The sequence below is a fragment of the Dermacentor silvarum genome, chromosome 4, assembly GCF_013339745.2.
Source record: "Dermacentor silvarum isolate Dsil-2018 chromosome 4, BIME_Dsil_1.4, whole genome shotgun sequence".
Taxonomy (NCBI): domain Eukaryota; kingdom Metazoa; phylum Arthropoda; class Arachnida; order Ixodida; family Ixodidae; genus Dermacentor; species Dermacentor silvarum.
Window position 1 is genome coordinate 44,263,025 of NC_051157.2, and position 22,387 is coordinate 44,285,411.

The 22,387-nt window shown below is 47.8% G+C and overlaps 1 protein-coding gene across 2 annotated transcripts in view; it reads right to left on the reverse strand.

The window, feature by feature from the left end:
- Window positions 1-11,546: 11,546 nt before the first annotated feature.
- LOC119448084 (bromodomain testis-specific protein-like) overlaps window positions 11,547-22,387 on the reverse strand; it is a 35,028-nt gene continuing 24,187 nt past the window's right edge. For both annotated transcript variants that reach the window (XM_049666794.1, XM_049666795.1), the window contains 2 exons: window positions 15,097-15,276; window positions 11,547-13,368 (listed from right to left, as the gene is read on the reverse strand). In XM_049666794.1, coding sequence (XP_049522751.1) covers window positions 11,997-13,368; window positions 15,097-15,276 — 1,552 coding nt within the window. In that variant the 3' untranslated portion in view covers window positions 11,547-11,996. The remainder of the gene's footprint in view (window positions 13,369-15,096; window positions 15,277-22,387) is intronic.

Consider the following 22,387-nt stretch of genomic DNA (forward strand, 5'->3'; position numbering starts at 1 on the left):
GCGTTAAAAACTAAACATAGACAGAAATGTCCGCCGGCGCGATTCGATCGTTGTACCGCCCGCACTGAAGCCCACTTCTCCAACCACACACGCATGCCTTAATAAAAGTAAGTGTGCTGGGGGAAAGCAACTCTCGCCCACGCAACGTGGGAATGCACGAGTAGGCCCCCAAATTTCAATTCCCCCCTGTTGGGATCCAAATTCACAAATAGGTAGCAGTGGGAGACCATCCTCGCCGGCGTGGAACTGGAGACCCAGATGGGTCTACTCGACCAGGCCCGGCGAGTAGCTCTGGCCAGTGGAGTCTCGGAATAGGGACCCACCCACCCGCTCCCAACACCCCTTTCCTGTCAATTAAATAAAATGTTATTCTCTCTCTCTCGTTAAGAATTTCCCTCATGCGAGCCAACACGTGGAGACGCTTGGCGCGTTTTCCGAATGCCAACAGTTTCCCCTCAGTCTCACCCCGAGCACCGTCGGTGCGCGTAGAGTAAAGCGTAGGGAGCCTACATGGAAGTCTCGCTATGTTCAGAGGGCGCTACGAGACGTTTACATTTTTCACCACAGCGTCACCGTCACCGGCCGCTAGAGAGGTATGAAAATGATACGCCATTCCAAATGATAGCGGTCACTTTTCGTCACTCGTCTGAGTGTTGTGCCCTGCCCATACACACTTTCGACGTTTTCACTGGTTTTTACTACTCGGACAGTCTTGCATCGTGATAAACAATCGAAAGTGTCACGGCCAATGTACGAGTATACAGCGTCTCTCCACTATTGCTTCGCCCACTCGCTAGGCTGTGTGTTCTGGCGCTGCTGTCTACTTTGCAAAGCTTCAGCGCAGAGTGCCTATATATAGACGTGCGACGCGTGCAACGGCATTGGCGGCGCTCTTCATTACGCCAGCGCTGTGAGACGTTTCGTACCTGACAGGGCGATGTTAGGTAAATCCAGCAATAGTAGTTCGACCTTGCTCCTACTCCCATCACGTGAGGGGTGACACGATAGAGTGCCGTGCGCATTGAATACACCCCAATCTCACTCCCAACGTGCCCCCAACTCGTCCAACAAGATTTTGCGTTTCATCGACTTCAACTGGAGGTTCAATCGCCTTCCAACGTTTTCTCTTTGAGTCTCACGATTTAATGCTGACTCACTGCATGAACCTTTGAGACAGGCCACGTAGATTGATCCCCGCCACGTAACCACAGAAGCAAACTATATTTCGCTCAAATAATTTCGCGAACGGTGTTTTTTAAAGCATTTCATTCTCCTTAATTCCGAGACATTCTGAACCAGTATGAACCGGATGAAACCGGTGCGAACCATCATAGTTTTGCTCTGGGGCTGAACCTGAACCGAACAGGCATATACGCAGAAGCCTATACTCGAACCCGAACTGAACCCCCCCCGGCATTCGATACGTAGGGTTCAGAAATAGCGTGAGGAGACTCGGGGCAGGAAGACAGAACACTTTGTTGGCGTGTCCTGAACTTGTTACAAAGCGCAACCTTTTGTTTGGCACACTCCGGCTCTTCACATGCTGGGGTGAACGACATCGATCGTGCTTACTCATGGACACCGGATATTCTGGAAGGAGGTATTCCGACTCCTCCTTAAGTTGTTAAGTGAGATGAACTTGATCAGTGATTGGTAGCGACTAACAGATGTCTTTCGTGGTGTTGCGTCGGGCGCTGGGCGGCCCTGCCGTGATGGGCGGCCACAGGCTGCGGGCATGTCCTGTTCCGCCTCGCTGGGAGCGCCCGTCTTGCTCACCCGTCTCGCGCTGCGCTCCTGAACAGTGACGAACTTTTCTGAAATGAGGCACTGGGGGGAGCAATTGTCGACATGTCTTGCTAGGCTAGATCCGCCTACAGCCTACAGCATCATCCTCCTCCAGCGAGGCAGAGGAATACGCAACCCCTCTGCCCACGACGGAACGTGTCCGTCTCCATTGGGAGCGCAAGCGCAGGAAATTGAGGCAAGCGCAGGAAATTGAGGCAAGCGCAGGAGCCCCGACCATCTACGAGTCCGGCGGACTCAAGCGACGCCGGGCAGTATCGGGGGCCACCGGTAGGGATGTCTTGGCTTGTCTCCAAATACTGGCTCATACCCACTACTTTAAGGAGGTCATTTCTTTACCCTAGTGCCCAAACATCATCAGGAAACAGGGAGCGGGCACTATAGAGAGCGAGTACGATTGTAAAATTATACCGTAAGAGCCCACTAGATGCAACATCAGTTAGGCATGTAAGCTTTCTAATGCATGAACAAATGTAACTTTTGTATTTGGTTACGTCATTTTTGTACCCTAGTGACCATACAGATACGCACAAGACGTTTGACGTACCCCACTGCGGCTGCACTCCTGATACAGCCCACCCGAATTTTTCGCCCTTAATTTTACGCATAATTATACTTTCTTTTTGAGCTCACATTGACGTATTTGTCTTAGAAGTTTTGTTCATCTAAAGCAATTAACGCTACCAGACCAGCATATAGATGTATATAGCAGCAGGAACACCAATGAAAAGGCAATGTATTTTCCAAGTCGACGTCTGCGGTTAGACGACTTGCAGAACTGTAAATATTGTTTAAAAAATTCAGGTATTCACCTCGAGCTACATATTCGTAAGTGAGAATTTCATTTATCTCAGATTTAGGAAAGCATAACAAGACGCCGTTAAAGCTAGGTTATAAATATTTAATCAGAAGCACCGTCAAGAAAGCTGCAGATCGTTGTACGATTGATGACCACTCGACCTCGAAAGAAGCTTGGGTCGTTCAGTAGCAGACGCATCATACGTCGGAGTCGACTATCACCAATTTCTTCTTTCAGAAAAATAGTGGCTCATTTGAACGTTTCGCGAACAGCATTACCGATATTGCTTTGTAGGAAGGAAAAATTGCGACGTGTTCGTCGTTTTATCTTCGCATTGAATTTTTCGCACGGGGACAAAGACGCAACTTTGCAATTCAAATTTAAGCTAAGGCAATTCGCATTGTAGTCTCGTAAGCGAGACTTAAATATATCGTGCGGGGCACTATTTACTGCACCAAAAAGATCGAAGCTGCTCAAAGCCTGAAGAACCGGGAAATATAGGATTCAGCAGGGCCTTCCAAACATTAACATCCCTAAACATTGCGGCAGTGATAAATACATGCCGAGATTTGTAAAACGTAGATCAACGCAGCAACAAGGCTCAAGAGGTCTCACGAGTGATTCGCATGATGCCTTTAAGTATAAATAATTTTCATTTGGTGTTCGCACCATAGGAGTCAAGCTCAAGTGATAAAAAAAAACAACTAATGAACGGAATTTTGGCAAGAACATTTTGTATACCTGACGTGGTTAGGAATGTCGCTTGGTGATGGTATAGCGTTAAATTGGTTTACTCTGTTTTAGATTCTCTTTTTTATTTAATGAGGCACGTCACAAACGTCGTATAAACCGGCATCCGGGAGAAAAAACAAAGCAGGTGTGAGATTAAACAAAACATACACGCAGTCGGTTACAACAGCTGCTGAAGACGAAGACTGCTTACGTCAAGCCAGAACACTTTAAGCTGAAGTCAGGCTGTCAAAATGAAAAACATTAAAGAGACGGTGAGACAATGCACACGCCGCCTGACTTCACTAATGGAAGCAGCACCTGTAATAATTACTGCCTTTGTTTGAAGATTAGCGACATGGCCTTGCAGAACAATACTTAGGATATGGGAGCATAGTATTCGGAGCAAAGATGTCGTTGGAGCACTTGTCCTTTCCTCAATGCGGCCGGCGTTTACGTCAAGTTTCTTTCTCTTTACTATTGTCCAAAAGTGGCGCAATACGCAGCGAACGAAGAAAGCACGAAGGATAACGAAAGAAATACAAACGCGGAGCTAGTTTTGCTGGCAGAGCCTCAAATTCCAACTGTAAGCATAGATGACACAGCTGTCCCTTCGAGTCGATGGCGTTCGAATGGGATTGATCGAAAAAGCTGCTGCAAGATTACAAGACATTCGCCGGCGACTTCTCTCGGTGCAGAGGCTTTGTATTGACTGACTGTCGCGAAGTAGCACTCCCTATTGGCCCTTTTCGCAGAGAAGTTTCTTCTCGAGAAAAGAGATGGCGCTTTACGTTGCCTCAGCGAAAGCGCACAGATACGAAATCATCACCGCTTCTGCCCGGTTTCTGTGCCATCAGCTGTCGGAAATGCAACTGGGTTTTTGTTCACGCACTGTGCTCCATTCATGCTACAAAATGTGGAGCGGTGTATTGAAGACGTCTGCCATAGTTCGCTGCAAAAATAGTGACTGGCATATTAATGAATAGAATGAATATGTGTGACCAAGTTCACGGACCGTTGCTATATACGGACAGCCTCTACATAGGGACAGCTTCCTCGTGGATAAAAAAAATTAACTTATCCGCCAGTGTTATATCGCTAACCTCCAAAGAAAAGACTTCAACCCCCGGACGTCGGCAAGAGTGAGTACCGCTCCTTAAACAATGACAAAGGGAGTTGCGCCGCCTTCTGGTATATAGTATGTTTCGCGCACGTTATCTACACACATCTACCTCTACTCACTCGCAAACTTACACCCACTCTATCGCCAACGTATTAAGAATGTGTGAATGGGCGCACACTTCAATCAGTGCGCCAAATCATGGGTGACAGCGACGACACCGGCAGCATACCAATGGACGAAGGTAAACGTTTCGTGACGGTTCACAGGAGTAAGCGAGCTACTAGCGATGCTACATATTTGCTACATGCTATTACAAAGTACAGAACAGCTACGTTCCAAGCCTTGTGTGCAGCAAGAACAAATCTAGTGCAATTGAGCACACGGGCGAGTGATTAGGCAGAAAATAATCAGATAGTGACCGCACCAACGAACTTCACTGAGTCAGAAACGTGACAAGCCGCTGCTTCAAAGTATTTGCCAAATAAAGAACGAAAAGCAAAACACACTGATGCTGATTCATTTCGTAAGCGGAAAGCTTGGATAGCTTGGAATACATTTTAGCCTCGCTTTTAGGAGAAGCGCCATATACGCTGCTTGCGCTGTTTGGACAAAGCTCCGAAAGCGCTTTTACATGTCCTCTGAAGCTCTGGCCAAAGCTTCGTGTCGTCCAGCCAGTCAGCGTCTCCGATATCTTCCGAAACAGAGGTTTCCTGAGCCGCGCCGGGCGTCGTGGACATCCATTGTAAACACGGAGGCAACGGAGACAGCTGAGGCAAGCAATGGACGCATCACTATGTGATCAAACATGGCAGCGCCCACGGGATCGCCGCGAAAAGGGTCAATATCAATATCCACGTTTTTCACTTATCAAACGCTGTGTCTCAAGAAAGCAGCGACTACACAATCTTCAAACGAGGATGCAGGAACACTACTCTAAGAGCATTGGAAAAAAACACGGCGCAAAAAATACACGGACACGAGAGAGCGACACGCACACAGCGCTGACTTGCAACAGAAATTGTTGCAAGTCAGCGCTGTGTGCGTGTCGCTCTCTCGTGTCCATGTCTTTTTTGCGCTGTGTTTCTGTTGCAAGTCAGCGCTGTGTGCGTGTCGCTCTCTCGTGTCCGTGTCTTTTTTGCACTGTGTTTTTTTTTCAATGAATCACCAACACGCCCAAGCTTCCAGGCGAAATCTCAGAGCATGCCCTCGAAGAGCTTCAGGTATCAGCGCCTTATCGGAAGTCAATGCCTAAGCAGCGAAGAGTGTGCGCATAGCTGATCTCGTAGCGAGGTAAATCCAGTATAACTTCAAGAAATGGCTGACATGACATTTATCTCACACTATGGAGGAGAGAAGCCTTGATTCTTTTTGTTGAACAGATCATATTAATTAAACCACGGGCCACCGCTCATCCGTCATAACGAATGAGATTGCTTTACTTGTTGACACGTTATTTCTCTAATGAAAGTTTTGCGTACATTTCAGTGGGTCATTTTTGCGGAGAAAAAAGTTATACGGCGACCTCACAAGGTGACCTCATGGTGCAGGAAGAGGAAACGGTCCTTCCAAGTGATTCCTCTGCACTTTTTTTTCTCTCTCTCTTTATTCCTCTTATTTTCTTAAAGCGAATCGTTCTTTGCGAACCCTCCCGTAATTTCCTTACCATGGCTGCTGGTCGTTGCTGTCTTGCTGTGAATAGCTCATACTTTAAAAAAAATTGAATTACGTGCCCGATGGTAGGATATAGAATATCGGTACCCCAGCACAGCAACCCGGTGCACTAACCATTAGACCACGACCATTATTTTTTTTCTTTGTTACCTTGTTAGCAACGATACGTACACATGCACAAAACAGGTCACTCGGTGCTACAAAATATAATGCACCATTCGGTTAGACTGTACTAATTCAAAAGGCCTTCAGAGAGGCCATCACAGACACCAAACAATGAAGTTCCTGAAACCACTCTGATGGTTCAACCATTTTTTTTTTAACCATGCACGTGCTTTAGGGCCATCGCGCGTTTACGTAAAGCTTTCAATTAAGTGTTGTCTCGCAGACCTTGCATCTAAGCGGTCATTCCTTACACCCATGCGCGTTTTCCAAACGCTGCTCACACACAAAAGCATTATCATGTCAGCCGGCACTACCCCTGCGTCTCCGCGTGGCAAGAGACGAATACCGAAAGGGCTTATCAGCAATGTTTTTTCAGATTTTGCTTAAGAACGTCCCACAAGAACACGGAGTCATGGACGTCTTCTAGGATGGCCACAATCGCATACATATACTTCTATCGCGCTAATACCAACTAGCTCTTCGAGGTGATCGCCGTGTGCGTCACACTGTGTAGCGCGTGTGCGCGAGAGCGCATGCGCGCGCACCCGTTTCCTTTACTTCAAGGACGGAGGAATAAAATGGGCAAATTTATGGCATTTGATTAACCGCTTCACATAGATTTCACGGTGTGCGTGCGATCTGCATGGTTTTACAGCGAAGCTGTTAAGGGCTAGGTTCCCGAGGTTCGTGTCCGCGTGTAGAAAAAAACTATCATCATCAGCATTTGCTTTGGCTCCATGTGCCTGGCGGTTTCCCGCCAGTTGTGCCTTAGCGCAGCTGTCAAAACGGGTGATGGATGGCCTATTGTTACACCCCTCGCCACCGCCGATGCCTCTTTCACAAGTGTCGCGATACTCGGTGGCGGCACGTCCCACCAGTCGTTGTGCCCCTTTGTCTCGTGACGTAGAGATCGCGCTAGCGCTGTTATCAGCAGTTGCCCTTTGGACTCGCTATGGGACGGACGCTAGTTTGCCCACATCTTCCGGGATCCTGACGTCAGGGTCCTGATGATGCCGTGCAGTGTGCCGCGGCTGTGAATGTTGTGGCTCATACGCTAGTCTATGACGATGGGGTGGACTTGGCGCAGCAAATGTACTACTTGGCCATAGCGCCTGGCGAAAACAAGATGCTGGTGTCCTTGCTCTTTGACGAACATGCCGAAGACGCTCAATATAGCCAATAATGATAATATATAAATTCACTATAACAAAATTCACTATAGCAGACCATAGTCACAGCTTCGCTGGCTTCCATCTTCACAGTAGTGGAAGGGCTGGGAATTTTTCAACAGCTGAGCTGTTTATGCCGAGCGTAATCTGTCTGTCGTAAACAGAAAATGTGGACCGATCCTGGCGGCAGTGCAGAATGGGTCCAAGCGCAATGGCACATACCCCTGTGAACTAGCGAAGCTGAGCCTGGCTAAGTCTAGCTAAGCATGGTGTCTTAAGCTTAGTCATTCATCGATAGCCCATCGATAGCCAATCAGCTAATCGATAATTGATCAATAATTAATAAATTCCGGAAAATGCTGAGGAATGGTAGTGCTTAGCCTAGCCCAAACACGTGACCAATACCTTGCGATGGCCAATGGATAGCCACTCAATAGCTAATCGATGATCTATCAATAATTATTAAATTCAGAGAAATGCTGGGGTGACTTGGTAGTGCTTAGCCTAGCCCGAAAGCCAGGACTAGCTAGGTGCCCATCAGCTCCGCTGTCTCTTTAGCATTGTGCCTCCAGTGCAAGCTTCGCTATTTTTAATAAGCGGTTTATGATGAAACATGCCGCGGTGTCCGTGCCCGCCTGACGAATAACGAAACCGTACAGCACCAAAGAAAGTTGTACACGCCCGCCTCCTCTCAGGTTCACAAACTGTGAGACTGCTGACTTCACGACAAACGGTTGGACCAAGCTTGTTTGCCGAAAGAAACTCGTGGCTGCGGAGTGACGTTGTAAACGCACTGCTTTACTTCTGATTACAATCTAACACAGCCCTATACCTAGCATATTGCACACGACCACAGTATATAGTGTTAACTACAGTCTTGATAAAATCTATAGGCTTTCGCGCCACGGACAATCAGTACGTGATCCGATCCGCGTCTACAACAGTCTTGGCGGTGCAGTGATCGGTAACGATAAGCCTCGAGGGTCGGCGCCTGATCTCGTACGTGTATCACAAACACCGCAGACGAACGGTGGTTGACGGAGAGATCTTGGTGCATGAGCGGCGGACGAGTCCAGCATGTATTTGACAGCCGAAGAGCGCGGCTTTAGCGAAATAAACGGCTTGGGGGGGGTCCCTCCCCCGAGTAGCAGCCCGCCAAACTCACGTCAGGAGCCGATAAGAATCTAAGTCACACGCATTATCAGGACACAATCATATTGCACTATGACAGCTTTTTACTGCGATTAGCATTCTTCAGATACATCAGGCACGTTTCGGTCTGCCGGTGTCTAACCTCTTTCACGACGCTCTTCAATTGTTGCGAGCGCACTCCACAGGTGCATGTCCGACTGATAAAAGCGAAAACGCCCGCTTTTATATAGCTGACAATGAATACACGTTTCACGCCTGAAATAAACGCCTATACAATCGCGCCGTAGTTCACTCGAAGTCAGATATGCCGAACCCTATTTATACATTACCAGCAGGCCAAAATTGGCTGCGGTTCGAAGGCCGCGTTTAGTTAACTTTACTTTGTAGAGTCCATGGTTTTGATCTGCCTTTCTAATAAATGATATACCGGGTGTTCAAAATTAAGCTTTACGCCCACCTCGGACGATCTTACCGTCTGCTCATCTCTAAATAAAGTTTATTCCTCCTCCTCCTTACGGAATTTTTAAAGATCGCCTGTGGCAGGTAGCATAATTCTTATCATTGAGCTGGGTTATTCGAAGAGGCAGACATTAGTAGCACGAGAAATTGAAACACATATTCAACTAATAAACAAAAATTGACTAATGAACTTCTTAGTTAATTACAGTAGGGCAAGCAACATGAAGGTCCCTTCAAATACTTTGCCACCATATAAACGCACAGCGCGTCCAATCAAATGCGTCTGCATCACCGTAAATAAGATCAGTGCAGTCATTCCAAGGATGCGGGCAAGGGTAAGCGAATAATTTAATATAAGAATAATATTGGTATTCATTTATCAGCCTGTAGGTGGCCTGTAGCAATGATCATCAAATTTTATCGCATGCTCTCATCATTTTCAGTATGCAGATAAGCTGTAATGTGCCGCATACTGCTATCTCTGTAAGATTTAACGTGTTTATGAAACGATGAAGCTAAATTCGGGAGATTTTCCAATAAATTTAAAACATTATGCTAATCACCGTCGAGTTCGCGCGAGAGCTATACGCGAAAGCTCGTTCGGCCTTTGCCAGTTGTGTTAAAGGTTGGCGTGAGGATTCATGCGCAGGGTTGACCTAACGACACACATACGGCGCGCACCCTAACAGACATATTTGAAGCATGTTGTTCAACTCCTGCTTGGCTCACATCGCACCTGATTCGTCTTTGGACACACGCACAAAAGATGATCTCTGCGATAATCAATAGCTCGATGCTGCACCGAGCATTATAGCTAAGTGCTTATCGAGCTTAGGATGTCCCTGGCTCCTTCAGTCATTGCCTAGAGCAAACTTCCATTCGACGAAATTGGCTTGACCCTTCCTGTTCGGCAAACAAGGGCGCCGACCGGGGCTCCGCAGCAGCAAGGTTGATGTTCGATCGGTCAGCGATACATCCTATATTTTCTCTCGGAGTGATGGGTTCTCGTATCAAGCTGAATGTCCGAGAGAAGGCGCACGCGGGATCACGGTCTGTGGACGTGACCGAAGAGCCGTTCTCCACCAACGCCGATACAGTGACCGCTACAAGGGCTGCCTGTGACGTCAAATGCGTGCCGGGAGCCGGCGTCTCGAGCGATTCGAATGAGTAAAAATAGCACCTGGTAACGAGAAGAAAGAGACCAGCGTTCTTATCAGCGTTCACCATCTGTTCTGCTAAAGCATACTAGCGCAAAACGACACGCCCTGGAACGGTGAACACAAGGATGAACTTGAAGTGAACAATGACTGCTCCAAAAGGACGCAGTTATCTTCCTGCCGTAAGTGTCGCGGAAACCTGCAACCTTTCGCTACGCAACCGCGCAAATCTCTTTCCTAATCAACGCAAATTAACCGATTAGAGCACATGTATACAGAGGAGAGGGGAAAACAAAGCAGTTCATCACATGCCAGCTATTCAAGGCCACTGCCTCAACTCTATTACTTTTGCTAGCCTGCTTCGAGAGCACGGACTCGTTCCGAGAATCCACGGCGCGAATACCAATGCGACCCTTTCGCATTGGTGAAAACCCGTACGCGAGTGTCGGGTATGCAAACGAGACGGTTCGCCCCTTCGGTTTACCTTGGTTCGCCCGAGTCGTTTTCAAGGGCTCGCTCTGAGGCCTCAGGCATGTAGATTTGCAGCGCGGGCGACGCGGAGCGAGATGAAAGGGAAAACACTGTTGAACAACAAAGTCGTGCAAACCGCAAAGCGTCCTTGAAATAAAGCGAGGTTAGATTAACGCGGAAATAATTTACGGCCATGGCTATAGCTCTCGCAGCGCAAGTGCGCGAAGTGAAATCATTGTGGCGATTAATTTCTTGCCGTGACTTAAGTCTTCCGCAATGTCATTTACCTGACCTTTGAGTTGATACGTGTTCTTCTGCTACTACGCCGCTGCAGAAATGCTGGAGGTTAAAAGAAGTGGAGCTGCTGTCGGCCACATCGGGTAGTAGCGGAAAGTATCACAATCTACATCCTTCGCGCCGTTTCTGTAGGAGTGAAGGTGCTCCGATTTCTTTTCCTGCTCGACAGTGCCTTCTCGCCGACATATATAAAAGCGTCAATCTGCAGCACTAAAGCTTCGCCAAACGACATGAAAGTACACGCAGAATATCACAGATAGGAGGCTAAACATATTGATTTCCACAACTTCACGCCTGGCATTTCGAAAGTCTCTCGCTCCCAGTCACCACCAGACGTAATGCTTGAATACACAGCCATAGCCATAGATATCGTATCCCGATTCTATCGGCTGTCGAGTTTGATTTACATAACGTTCATCCACACAGCATTTTTCTTTTCTTTTTAAGATGTTGCCGATCAAATCAAACCAGATTTATCAGCGCTGTAGCCTAGACACTACTCAGCCAACTACTACACTCAGTCATCTTGAATAACAGCGCGGCCTCGGATACACAATTTAATTTGAATGTTTAAGGAAGAGAAAACGAAATTCGCATGTTTGAAGTCCGCATCAGCATTTAGATCACTATTTCCACTAAATGGCAGAATAACCCACTGTATCATGCGAGTTTGCAGGAACCGTTTATAGCTTTTGATAACGGCAGGCATCTCCTAGCGTGTACTTTCGCGACTGACCTTTATGCGCGATCAAAAAAAAAAAAATCTCCTGCTGACTGTAACGACAATTCGCTCGACGCGCAGGCCTTTAAAAAACGCAGCTTTCCTTAAAAGTAGTTACCCCTCCTGCTTAATGACACGGGACTACACGCTCTTTCTAAAGCTATAAGACGACGTCTGGAACGTCTGTTGAGACGACGTCTCAACCGCCTGCCTGTCAGGCATAATCCCGGGAAGCACAAGTCCTCGGTGAAGGTAAATTTGGCAGCGGGCTCGGTTTGAGTCACTCAGGAGATTCGGAAGGGGTAGCCGGAGCAGAAGGCTTCAGCGACGCTGCGGATGAATGCTTGGCAGATTGTTCCCGACAACGCTCGGGTCTTTCCACTGGCTCTTGGACGCGTCCGGAAGGCGACCCTCTGGAAGAGCACTGAGCCCCGATTGGAGATTTGAAAAGGTTGTCCGAACCGGATGACTTCCTCGACGTTGTTGGGGACTGTTTAGCCGACTGCGATTCTTTAGGAGAACGCTGTGGCTCCTCTATGGCTTGAGCGTACCCAGAAGGGGAGCCAAGAGAAGAAGGACCTTGAATTCCAGTAGGAGATTTAAAAGGGGTGGCCGAGGGCGAGGATGACTTCCGGGACGTTGAAGGCGACTGCTTGGCCGATTGCTCACGAGAACTCTCTGACTTTTTCGCCATGTCCTGGCCACGGCTGCAAGACGGACCAGGGAGTGATGACACTTTAGCCAACGTCGGAGACGTGCCGGCTTTGTTACCTAAAGTGGGACATTTGACAGAACTCTCGGCAAGGTCAACCACCAGCTCCGAACTGCAGTAGGTCATGGTTGTTGCGGAGTCTCGAGCAGCAGCACGCGAAGCTGACTCGAAGTCTTCTTCCGTAGCTGGACTTTGTAGACGGTCATTAGCAGTGGCAGGGCCTGCGGAAGCGCCATCAACACTGCCAGGGGCGACATCTGGGGAAGCAGGACTCTGCACGTGACCCTTAATTTCACCTCTGGTGAGGCTTTCAGCAGCGCCTGGAGCAGAAGTGCCACGCGCTTCGTTTGCGGCGGGCTCTGACGATGCCGTGGCGGGCTGCACATCGACTCCGGCCAAGCAGACGGCTGCGCCTGACGGATTCGATGTACGAGCCTGTTGGACGACGGGGCTTTGCTCGGGCTGGCCGGGAGCGTCGTTCCTCGGGATCAGTGGGCGCTCCACGTACGGCACTATAGCCGTTTTCGAAGAACCCGACGTCGAGGCGCCCGACAGGGTTTGGGTAACGGAGCCAAACATCTCTTCCGCCCCGCTGTCTTCGGGTGGCAGCCTCCTCGGCTCCGAAAAGCTTGTTACGAGAGCTTCCTGCTCCACTGTCGAGTCGCGTCGCGACGAAGAGCGCGAGCTGTTCCGCCGCGGGGAGCCCGAGCCGAACCGCGGGCTGCCGCCCCTCGGCGACGACGCGGCGCTCCCTCGGTGTTGCGAGTCGAGTCTCCCTGCGGCGGCGTCGACAGCCCGCGCGGCCGCGATGGCCATGGCTACGGCCTCGGGGTTCGGCACCGGCGGCATTGGTGGCGGCACCGGTACGGGAGCATCGTTTGCCCCTGGACCATTGACTAACTGCACGCGGATGCTCACCGTAATGCCGCTCGTGTAGAACCTGCGAGCGGCAAATAGAAAGAGCGGGTCTATGGAATTATAAGTATAATAATTATTCGCACTCTCAATCACCCTCTGCGGGGGGGGGGGGGGGGGGGGGCTGTAAAATTGGCGCCGGTTGGTTGCTAATACGAAAATTCAGAACCCGTCTTGATTTATTTGAGCCAGCCGACAGAACGGAGGCTACCTATACCTATAGAGGCGGTTGCAATGTTTTGGTTAGCCGAAGGTTAATCTGACCCGCATGTTGGAAAGTAGCGGAAGATTCGATATGCAGTATGCCTGGCCAAATGTTACAGCCGTATTGGCGTTTATTTCCGTGGCTATTTTTATTTATTTAGATTTTTTAGAAGTTATTGAATACACCGGATAATAATTCCCTTTGCTTAATCTGTCATTTTGCGGCGATTATCTCAAAAATAACTACCGGCATGCACCCTCTGACAGTGATCACTGCAATTACACATTTTTCGTGCTAGTTTCCAGAGTTCGAATGTAGAAGCCTTCAAATAGCTACTAGTTAAATCGTCTCTATAACCAACTCTAAAAAGCCAAGAGCTGAGAATAACGCGAGTCTGACCTGTTGTTAATGGAGTGGATTCTGCGCCCTATATACTGGCTATCGGACGCGTTCACTCTTTGTCAAAAGTATACGACATACGTTGCCTGCGATCGTCCGGCTGACTGCTGGCTTCTTTTTTGGGAGTGCCCTTAACTACCATGTAAGTTGCAACGCCCTAGATAATGCAAAGACCTCTCGGGCTCGCCATGTTCTGTGCTGCTATGGTCACCATACCTTGCGGTGCAAGAAGCGCCATGGAAACCCCACCACATAGCCGATCGACATACGTGTATGGCCAAGGCGCAGAGTAGCCAGAAAAAGTTGTCGCAGTTTCACCTGAAAGGCGAAGCATCAATTGCGATAGCAAATTTGTAGAGAGCTATACGGAATAATGATATTAGCTTTATCAGCTGTATAAACTTGGACATGCAGCAGCACCGGCAACACGCAGAACTGTTGTCGACGCCGTCGGCGTTTTGCCCGCGTTCGCTCAAAATGCGTGCGGCATTGGTGACTGTTGCCGGAGCCTCTGATGTAAATAGGCACTTGGTGCCGCAGCTAAACGTCGCCTCCCTTCCCTCCCCCTCCCCCCCCCCTCGCCCATGGCCTTTCGCGCGTCGGAAGAAGGCACGTTTGCTCTACATATATGGTGATTGTAAAGGAGGAAAGAGACGCCTACTTCTGCAGCCCTTAAGGGAGCACGGCGCAGAACGCGCGTTTGTTCTCCGCCGTGCGTTCACTCCCCGTGAAAGCGCGCGCCCCTCGCGCCCTTTCACTCGCACATACAGCGTTCGGCGCGCGGCGACGATTTCATCTCCATTGACGTCATACGGAACCTCACGGCGACGGCGACGGCAGAAATCTGCTTTTTAGTGTCCATATAATTGCTATCGCAATAATACACTTTTGACAGAGACTGTACGCACAGGGATACGTTAGCCAGTGACAAACGCGCCTTGAAGACACGTAATTGACGATGTTTGGGTTTGTTACTTTAGCGCAGCGGTGTGCGAACATTCGCGTTAATAGTCCAGCGTCATCGATATGACCGATCATTCGTCACCGTCATCCTATTTCGTGTCCACTGCGGGACAAAGGCAGGTGTTGACCGATCTTCTGCACTGAAATTGAAGGCATAGATGACGGACGTGCGGTCGGAGCACGCACCACACAATGCCGGTGTGGAAGAGGAAGCAGGTCCAATGATACACGTAGGTGCGCGCTTTCCTCTTCTGCGTCGTCCACAGGTAGTACACCAACTGCCAGGTGCAGAGCAGCATGTGGAAGAAGTGAAACTGCATGTCGCCGAAGAATATGGCCGCGTCCGAAGCCAGCGACGACCGGGGCCTGCGACAGCGACGCGCCGAATGCGCGTGCGCGCTCTAGCGTGAGTTTGTGATTATACTGATGGATCGAAGGAAGGCTTATTGCGTTAGGAATACGGCTATTTGACCTAATACGATAAGTTACACCCTAAAACTTTTTTTGCACTTAAGGGCGCTGGTTGGTCCCACGACTACCGCGCGTATATTCATAGGTAAAACAATTTTATTGTGCACGACAGTGAGCTCTAACTATAGCGATTGCGATGAGAGAAGCCGTAGTGAAACGCTGCTTATGAATTCTGACCACCTGGTGCAAAAAGTAATATGCTGACACCAGCGTTCGAACGGTGACGGCTATTAAAGTTTATTTCATACAATTTTAATGCAGTCCGTCAAAGTTATCATCGTGTTTGCTTGCCATGAAATGTCGCAACAAAAAAGAAAAAAAAAAGAAAAAAAAATTGTACCCTTCAACAATGCGGTGTTACACCTTAAGCGCGAGTGCGTTACCCATTGAACAAACGAAGCCCTCTTTTTACATCCACAAGAGTTCCATAAATGGTTATGGTGCGAAGAAAGAAGAGATTAGCCGTTTCTTTTTCTGTTTTTAGGCCGTTTCTTTTCCTCTTTTCCATGGTATTCTGGGTGTCTTCGATTTGACATCCCGAACTACTTAGCACCTTCCAGGGCTGTCCGGCCAGATTACTTCAAACCAATGAGTGTGGGAATATACGCAGCGTCTCGGGCTACGTGGGCAGTTCGAGGCGACAAAAAAGAGGGAAGGGATCCTTCAAAAAGCCAGCAGAGGCCCAGGGCGACGGCCCTTCAGGCCGGTCGCAGACCGTATTCGCTTGTTGTAGCTCGACATTTCTTCCCTGGCGGAGGAAAACGGAAGAATAGAGCTCTTTAGCTAAACACTATACGTTAGCATTGTGATGATCTGAGCAGCTCCAATTTCGAACGAAGCTCGCCGTAATGACATTATCTGGCTTTAGGCGTAATATCAACCACTTTTCCCCGATTAAGTCAAAAGAATGTGGAATGTTGAAGTAATATCGCACCGAATACTGATGGAGCTCTTCCCTACGAGAGCGTTCGGCCTTGTACTTTTTTTATTGCAGTTTTTCACACTTGGTAGTCCGGCATCATGTGTTAAGCGGTCTGCATAACGTGCGGCTCGCGAAGTTAGGCGTTATTATTTGGGCACCTTGCAGGCTGCTCTGACCCCTAATTCTTTTTTTTCATTTGCGTGCACGTAATACATAAACATCATATAGATAATATAGGGCAATTCACTTTTAATGCAGCAGAGATATCACTTTTAAGAACTAGCCGCTTTAGTGACCTAACCTACTGCATTAATTCTACGGAGAAATGAACCGCACACAACAACACCGTTATCACCGATTATCATGAAAACAATAAAATTTCGGCTGCGCAAGGACCGTTTTGCTGATAAACTGGTGACGAGACAAAATAAAGGTTATGAAATGTCTGCGAAGCAAACGATGCCAACCTTGGCAAACGATACCGCGTATTCTGTGATTTCGCGGAAAACTTGAGCAAACCTAAGGACTGGATGAAAAAGTGTAGCGTCCAAATGCGATACGAACGTCGTCGTTATGGTACACTTGCGCCACCAGAACCACAACAACAACCAACAGGAGATTTAGGGTTTCATTAAACTTCTCAACGCCTATAGAACAGCATTTCGTATGCGTGCAGTCGAAACACTAAAACCAGAACCGCTTCCTTCCCTGTTTGTTTTCTATTCCGCAGTTACCTCAGCGTTTGAATATAGGTGTCAACATGCACTTATGACACTATCCCGTCTTAATGAACGAGGAGAACGGCACCGAGGTAGCTCAATGGTAAGAGCATCGCACGCGTAATGCGAAAACGTGGAATCGTTCTCCACCTACGGCCAGTTGCTTTTCATCCATATCATTTCTTTAATTCAATTAATAAGTACAAGTAATTTCCCCTATGTTGTCCTTGGTGTCATTGTTTGTTGGCTTATGATCCCGTCTTAAGAATACGAACATGTGACAATACGCCCTAAGAGGATAGCAGAAAAGAAGCTTTGCCCGTAAGGAAGTGCATGAATATTTCTGGTGGCAGATTTCGGGCCCCTTTGAATGAGACATCAAACGCTTATGATCTGCGTCTTGTGAGTAACGATATAAAGTGGGTAGCACCATAGTTTACTAAACATTAGTAAGGTTTTAACTCCATAAACTGTCTTCAGACAATTTCTGGTTCATTATTTGGCTCACACTCGATTACAGAATTTCAATGAACTCCGGCTGACAGACGCTGTATATACGTATAGTGGTGGAAAGCTCCACTCAAACCATTGATGCGCTATGCATTTCACGTGTGCTGCATCCTTTAGCAAGATGCTATGTGCGTGCTTACAAGATTCAAGATGATTACACCTGTTGCTAAAGACTTCTTGGACTCTAATTACTTTCAAATTTTGAACAATTAGCTGGTCGAAAATTAGAAAATATATACGAATCGTAGCGTTGCCCCTAACAGATAGACGGATGTACCCTCATCCGTAATTTTTTTTTTTTTTAAGCACGGGATCTGAGAATAAGAATTCCTTCGCAGCCAACGCATCCGCCCTAGAAACCAACGATGCGAAATATACCTCCCCGTAATTGTCATACGGTTCACCTAAATTTAAACCTATGCTTCGAAATAACAGGGAAATTGCGTGAATTCGCTGATCCGAAAACGTTTTCCTTCTTCACTTCTTCATCATGATCATGATCAAAGTGTGCGTGCGTGTGTGTGCGTGCGTGCGTTCGTGTGTGCGTCTCCTGACATGAGCTATCTGCAGCACAACATCTGCAGTATGACACAGCTACGGCGCCTTTCTTAAATGCTCTTGGAACGGCACTACTTGCTTTTATTACACAATGCGTTTAATTTCCGTCGTCATACAGACTGTGCAAACGTCGTCTTACCGCAGTCGACGCTTGCGGTTTCACGAAGTGCCGTGGCGTGCGTATGAGTTCCACCGTGACGCATTTTAAATTGCAGTAGGCAGTGGCAGAGGGTCATAAGAATGAATCAGTGGAAAAAACAAAGAAGAACATAAAAGATAAAAAGACCCGAATCGCTACATAACACGGTCCCTCGACGACAAATGTCCGTCTATTCTTGGCTCATTAGGAGCTCGTTTGTGCGAGTAGATGGTCCTCGAGAACAGGCAATCGGACGCGACCGGACATACACCGAGAGTTTCGCAGACTAATGGAGGTGGTGTGCATTGTGCAAGCAGGTTGAGGTTACGTATAGGTATCCGAAGACAGCGCGTTTCGCTTGAGCGAAATAACTCAAAACAAGAGATATCCAGCGGAATACGCCTGCAGGTTCCCCTACGTGATGAGGCCATAATTTTAAACGTTGCGAGATGCAGGAAAGCAGCATTTGCTGCAGGTAAGAACTTGTCGACAGGCAATACTGCTTCTAGAATCATTGATATTTAGATGCATCCTCTCAAATGAAGAAACCATCTCCTTCACATCAACAAGGCCGAAATCACGATTTGTACATATGGAGCAATAAACTTTTAACCTAAGTAAGTCTGCCTATGCCGCTATGCCCTTGCTCACACATAGTTCCGAAAATGTGTACCTTGAAGAATTCGATCGTATTATTGTCAAAAAAAGCTTATCGGTCCAGATACTTTATACAGCAACGCTTTGTTTTTTATCAGGCTTTGCCTTCTACTTTCCGGATGCTGGTTACGGGCCGCTGCCTTGCACGATCGGCCGGTCCCGGAGTTTGTGCAAACCGAGGCAACGCGAAGCAACCATGGACATTGTACACCAAGCGTATGCATTTTCTTTAACACAAATAAAACCGGGGCAAAGCCTTTACTGTCTACGGACGGAACAGAGGCTCGGAAGAAGCGTCGAGCGAAGCAGCATAACGTCTTCGTTACGCATCGGAGCGTGGTTTAGAACACGAGCGCACGCTGACTCGTATAAACGCGAAGCGGAGCAACATCGAGTGGCGGCGGCGAGCAACGCGAGAAGCGCGGTGAACATTTCGCCAGAAGCGCGAAGCAATACGCAGCGAAGAATGGGTTGGCACGGTGAGCGTCACACTTGTTAGTTAAACGCGAAGCCCGAGATCATCTATACACAGTGATTACTGCAGACAAAACACCGTTTACGTGCGCAAACAGGGTCGTTTAGAAACGCTTAGTGTAGCACGAGTTTGGTTCGGTGTGTAATGTGTGCGACCAGTCTGATTTCGGTCGGACGTGTCTGGCGGTGTTGAAGCACCACACGTCTGCGTTGAGCGATGCACCCTCCTGGTGAAAACTTCGCTAATTAACTTCGCCGTGAGATACATCATTGCAAATGGTCTTAGCTAAGCAAGAACAGAAATATTCGCTAACGCCAAAGCAGGCTTCGCATAGATCAATCTCCACAGCACGTGAAATCCGCATAACTTTTTTTTATATAGTTGAGTAAACCTGGACCGGTAAAAAAAAATCATGATGGCTTTATTACTTCGATTATATTATTTTCATAAAGCACCCGCCCCGACAGATAGCCACTGCAAGCGATGACGCAGGCGTGTCGATCTTCGATGCCAGTGACGAGGAAACGCAATCGAAATCAATGCGTTACGGACTTTTCATAAAATCGCAATTGAATAGTTGCATAGGTCTATATACGGCAATATAAATAGAATCCGGAAGCCGATTGATCCCCTTCTTGTTCGCGTTTCATCACTGGACGCGCCATAGACCAATGCGACAATTTTTATTCCGATTTCGTCCCTTTTCACGTTTAGTCGTTGGTCTGCTTGTATACCAATGCATCAATTAAATTTCAATTACATTCACATTCCCCTCCTTATCGTGCTTCGTCATTGGCGCTGAGCGGCGCCCCACCTGCCTATAGTGGGGTCAGTCACAGTAGCGGGCGACAGCCGAGGACTATAGATTGGAGAAAAAAGTAACGTTGCATTTTACCGCTTCAGGTTTACATCTACAACACATTTACGTTTAACAAGACAAACAACGTAAAGGCACGCGGTGCCACGTATGTTTGCTAATGTAACTCGTGAACGAAGCCGGAGCGAACAATTAACTAGGGCGCTCATTCTCACCCCCGAACGCGCACGCGAAGCACTCGAATCCTTCGAAGCTATATCGGGGTTCGTATAACATCGACGGCCGGCCCTAGCGAACACCGGCAGACGGCAGCTGCGAACAGGAAGTATATAACAGCGACTCCTCGAAACGACCTCTAGAGTTCTATAAGGAGCACTTCGGTACGTGTGGGAATAATTCGCTCCGGGCACATCTACAGCGGAACCAACCACGCCCTGCGGGCCGTTACGTATTTCATTCTGACCGAGATGTTATGTCGCTCAGCAAGAAACACGCGCCTATTTCGTCCGTGGCACGCAGTGAGGGATCACGCCGAGCCCAATGGCCTATGCACTGCGAACAAGTTCTGCCAGGCCGGGCCGGGCCATCATTCCTCGTTACTTTTTACATGCATCTCGGCACACCGGACCCTAAATTATCCGCTGAGGAACGTTGTGAAGTTTACTGGCGATTTTTTTTTCCAACTCCTTATTTGTGGAACACGGCATGCTTACAAGAGGCCTGAAAAACCCACCACAAAAAGTTTATCCAGACAAACGCATAAGAGGACTACCGTTGCCAAATTCATAAAGCTTTCTTGTTCGTAAGTGCTGTTTCCCATTGGCTGGCCACCTTTGCTAAGAATACCTCCATCATTACGATTGGCTGCAATCTACGCCTTACAAACAGTCATATATATATATATATATATATATATATATATATATATATATATATATATAGTTTCTGCGATGACTGTCTCCAATTTTTAATAATAGGGAGTTTGAGACAAAAGGATCATCTTTACTGGCGAAGTTGCACGGCAGCGGTGGACATCAGAATGAGCGCGATAACTGTCAATACAATTATCAATTAACAATATTTTGCTAAATAACTTTTGAACTAATGATGTAGAGGGTACGTTGTAATTGCAGTATTGAACAAGTCTGCCAACACTCATACCATAACCTTATGCCAGAAACATTGTGCCTTGCACTGTAGATTCGAAAAATGAAGCATTTGAAATCTGCACTGAAGTGCGCTGCTGTTTCACTTGTTAGGTTTCCACGCCGTGAAGAAAAATAAATGCATTACAAGAAAATGAAGCACTGACACCTGTTTTTGCAAACAGGTGTCAGTCGTTGTATTGAGCATATGCTACCATGACACTATAGTAAAGGAGGCAAGCAAACAATTCTTACGAATGAAAATATTTATAAAAGCTTTGTTTGTTACGCATAAGTTGCTGCACAAAATTAACACGAAATTAATTTCGCTGAACCAGAAGAGAGAGAGAGAAAGAGTAAGGGAGAGAAAAGTCAGCGTGATGCATCATGCGGCAGCATCGAGACGTGCGCAATTGCCACGTCCCTTGCAAAAGATATGGATTACGTTCAGTCGCACCTCAACAGAACGTCGGTTAAAGCCAGTAGAAAGACAACAACGTTTCCGCAACGACTTTTGTAAGGAACGTTACGCTATTGGCCGGAAAGACATGTCCGTTCTTTGCAGCCCCCCACGCAAGCTTCAAATTTTCTTTGCGTCCCGACTATATACTTGATGCTGTTCGAAAAGGTGTCGCAAAATTAAATTGTGGGGTTTAACGTCCCACAGTAACACTTCGGCTGTGAGAGACGCCGTTGTCGAAGGCTCCGCATTAATTTTGAGCACCAGCGGTTCTTTAACGTGCACCTAAATTTAAGCACACAAGCGTTTTCTCATTTGACCCTTCCACTCCATCGAAATGTGGCTGCCGCGGTTCGCTTTGTTGTCTGAGCTTATCGCTTTGAATCCTGAGATGGTAGCAAAGCTATAGCATTTGGCCTGGCAACTTTCGCGACAGACCGCACACATCCTGCGAAAGTGTCCCGGAAGCTCTCGGGGCCTTTTATACACCCCGCGCCAGCATCCTGAAATAAGAACTCGAGCACAATCGCTCGCGTAAACAACAACCTCCCCGGGCGCGAAAGGCGCGAGCCGGCGATAAAGCATAGAGTACGACCTGCCGGCA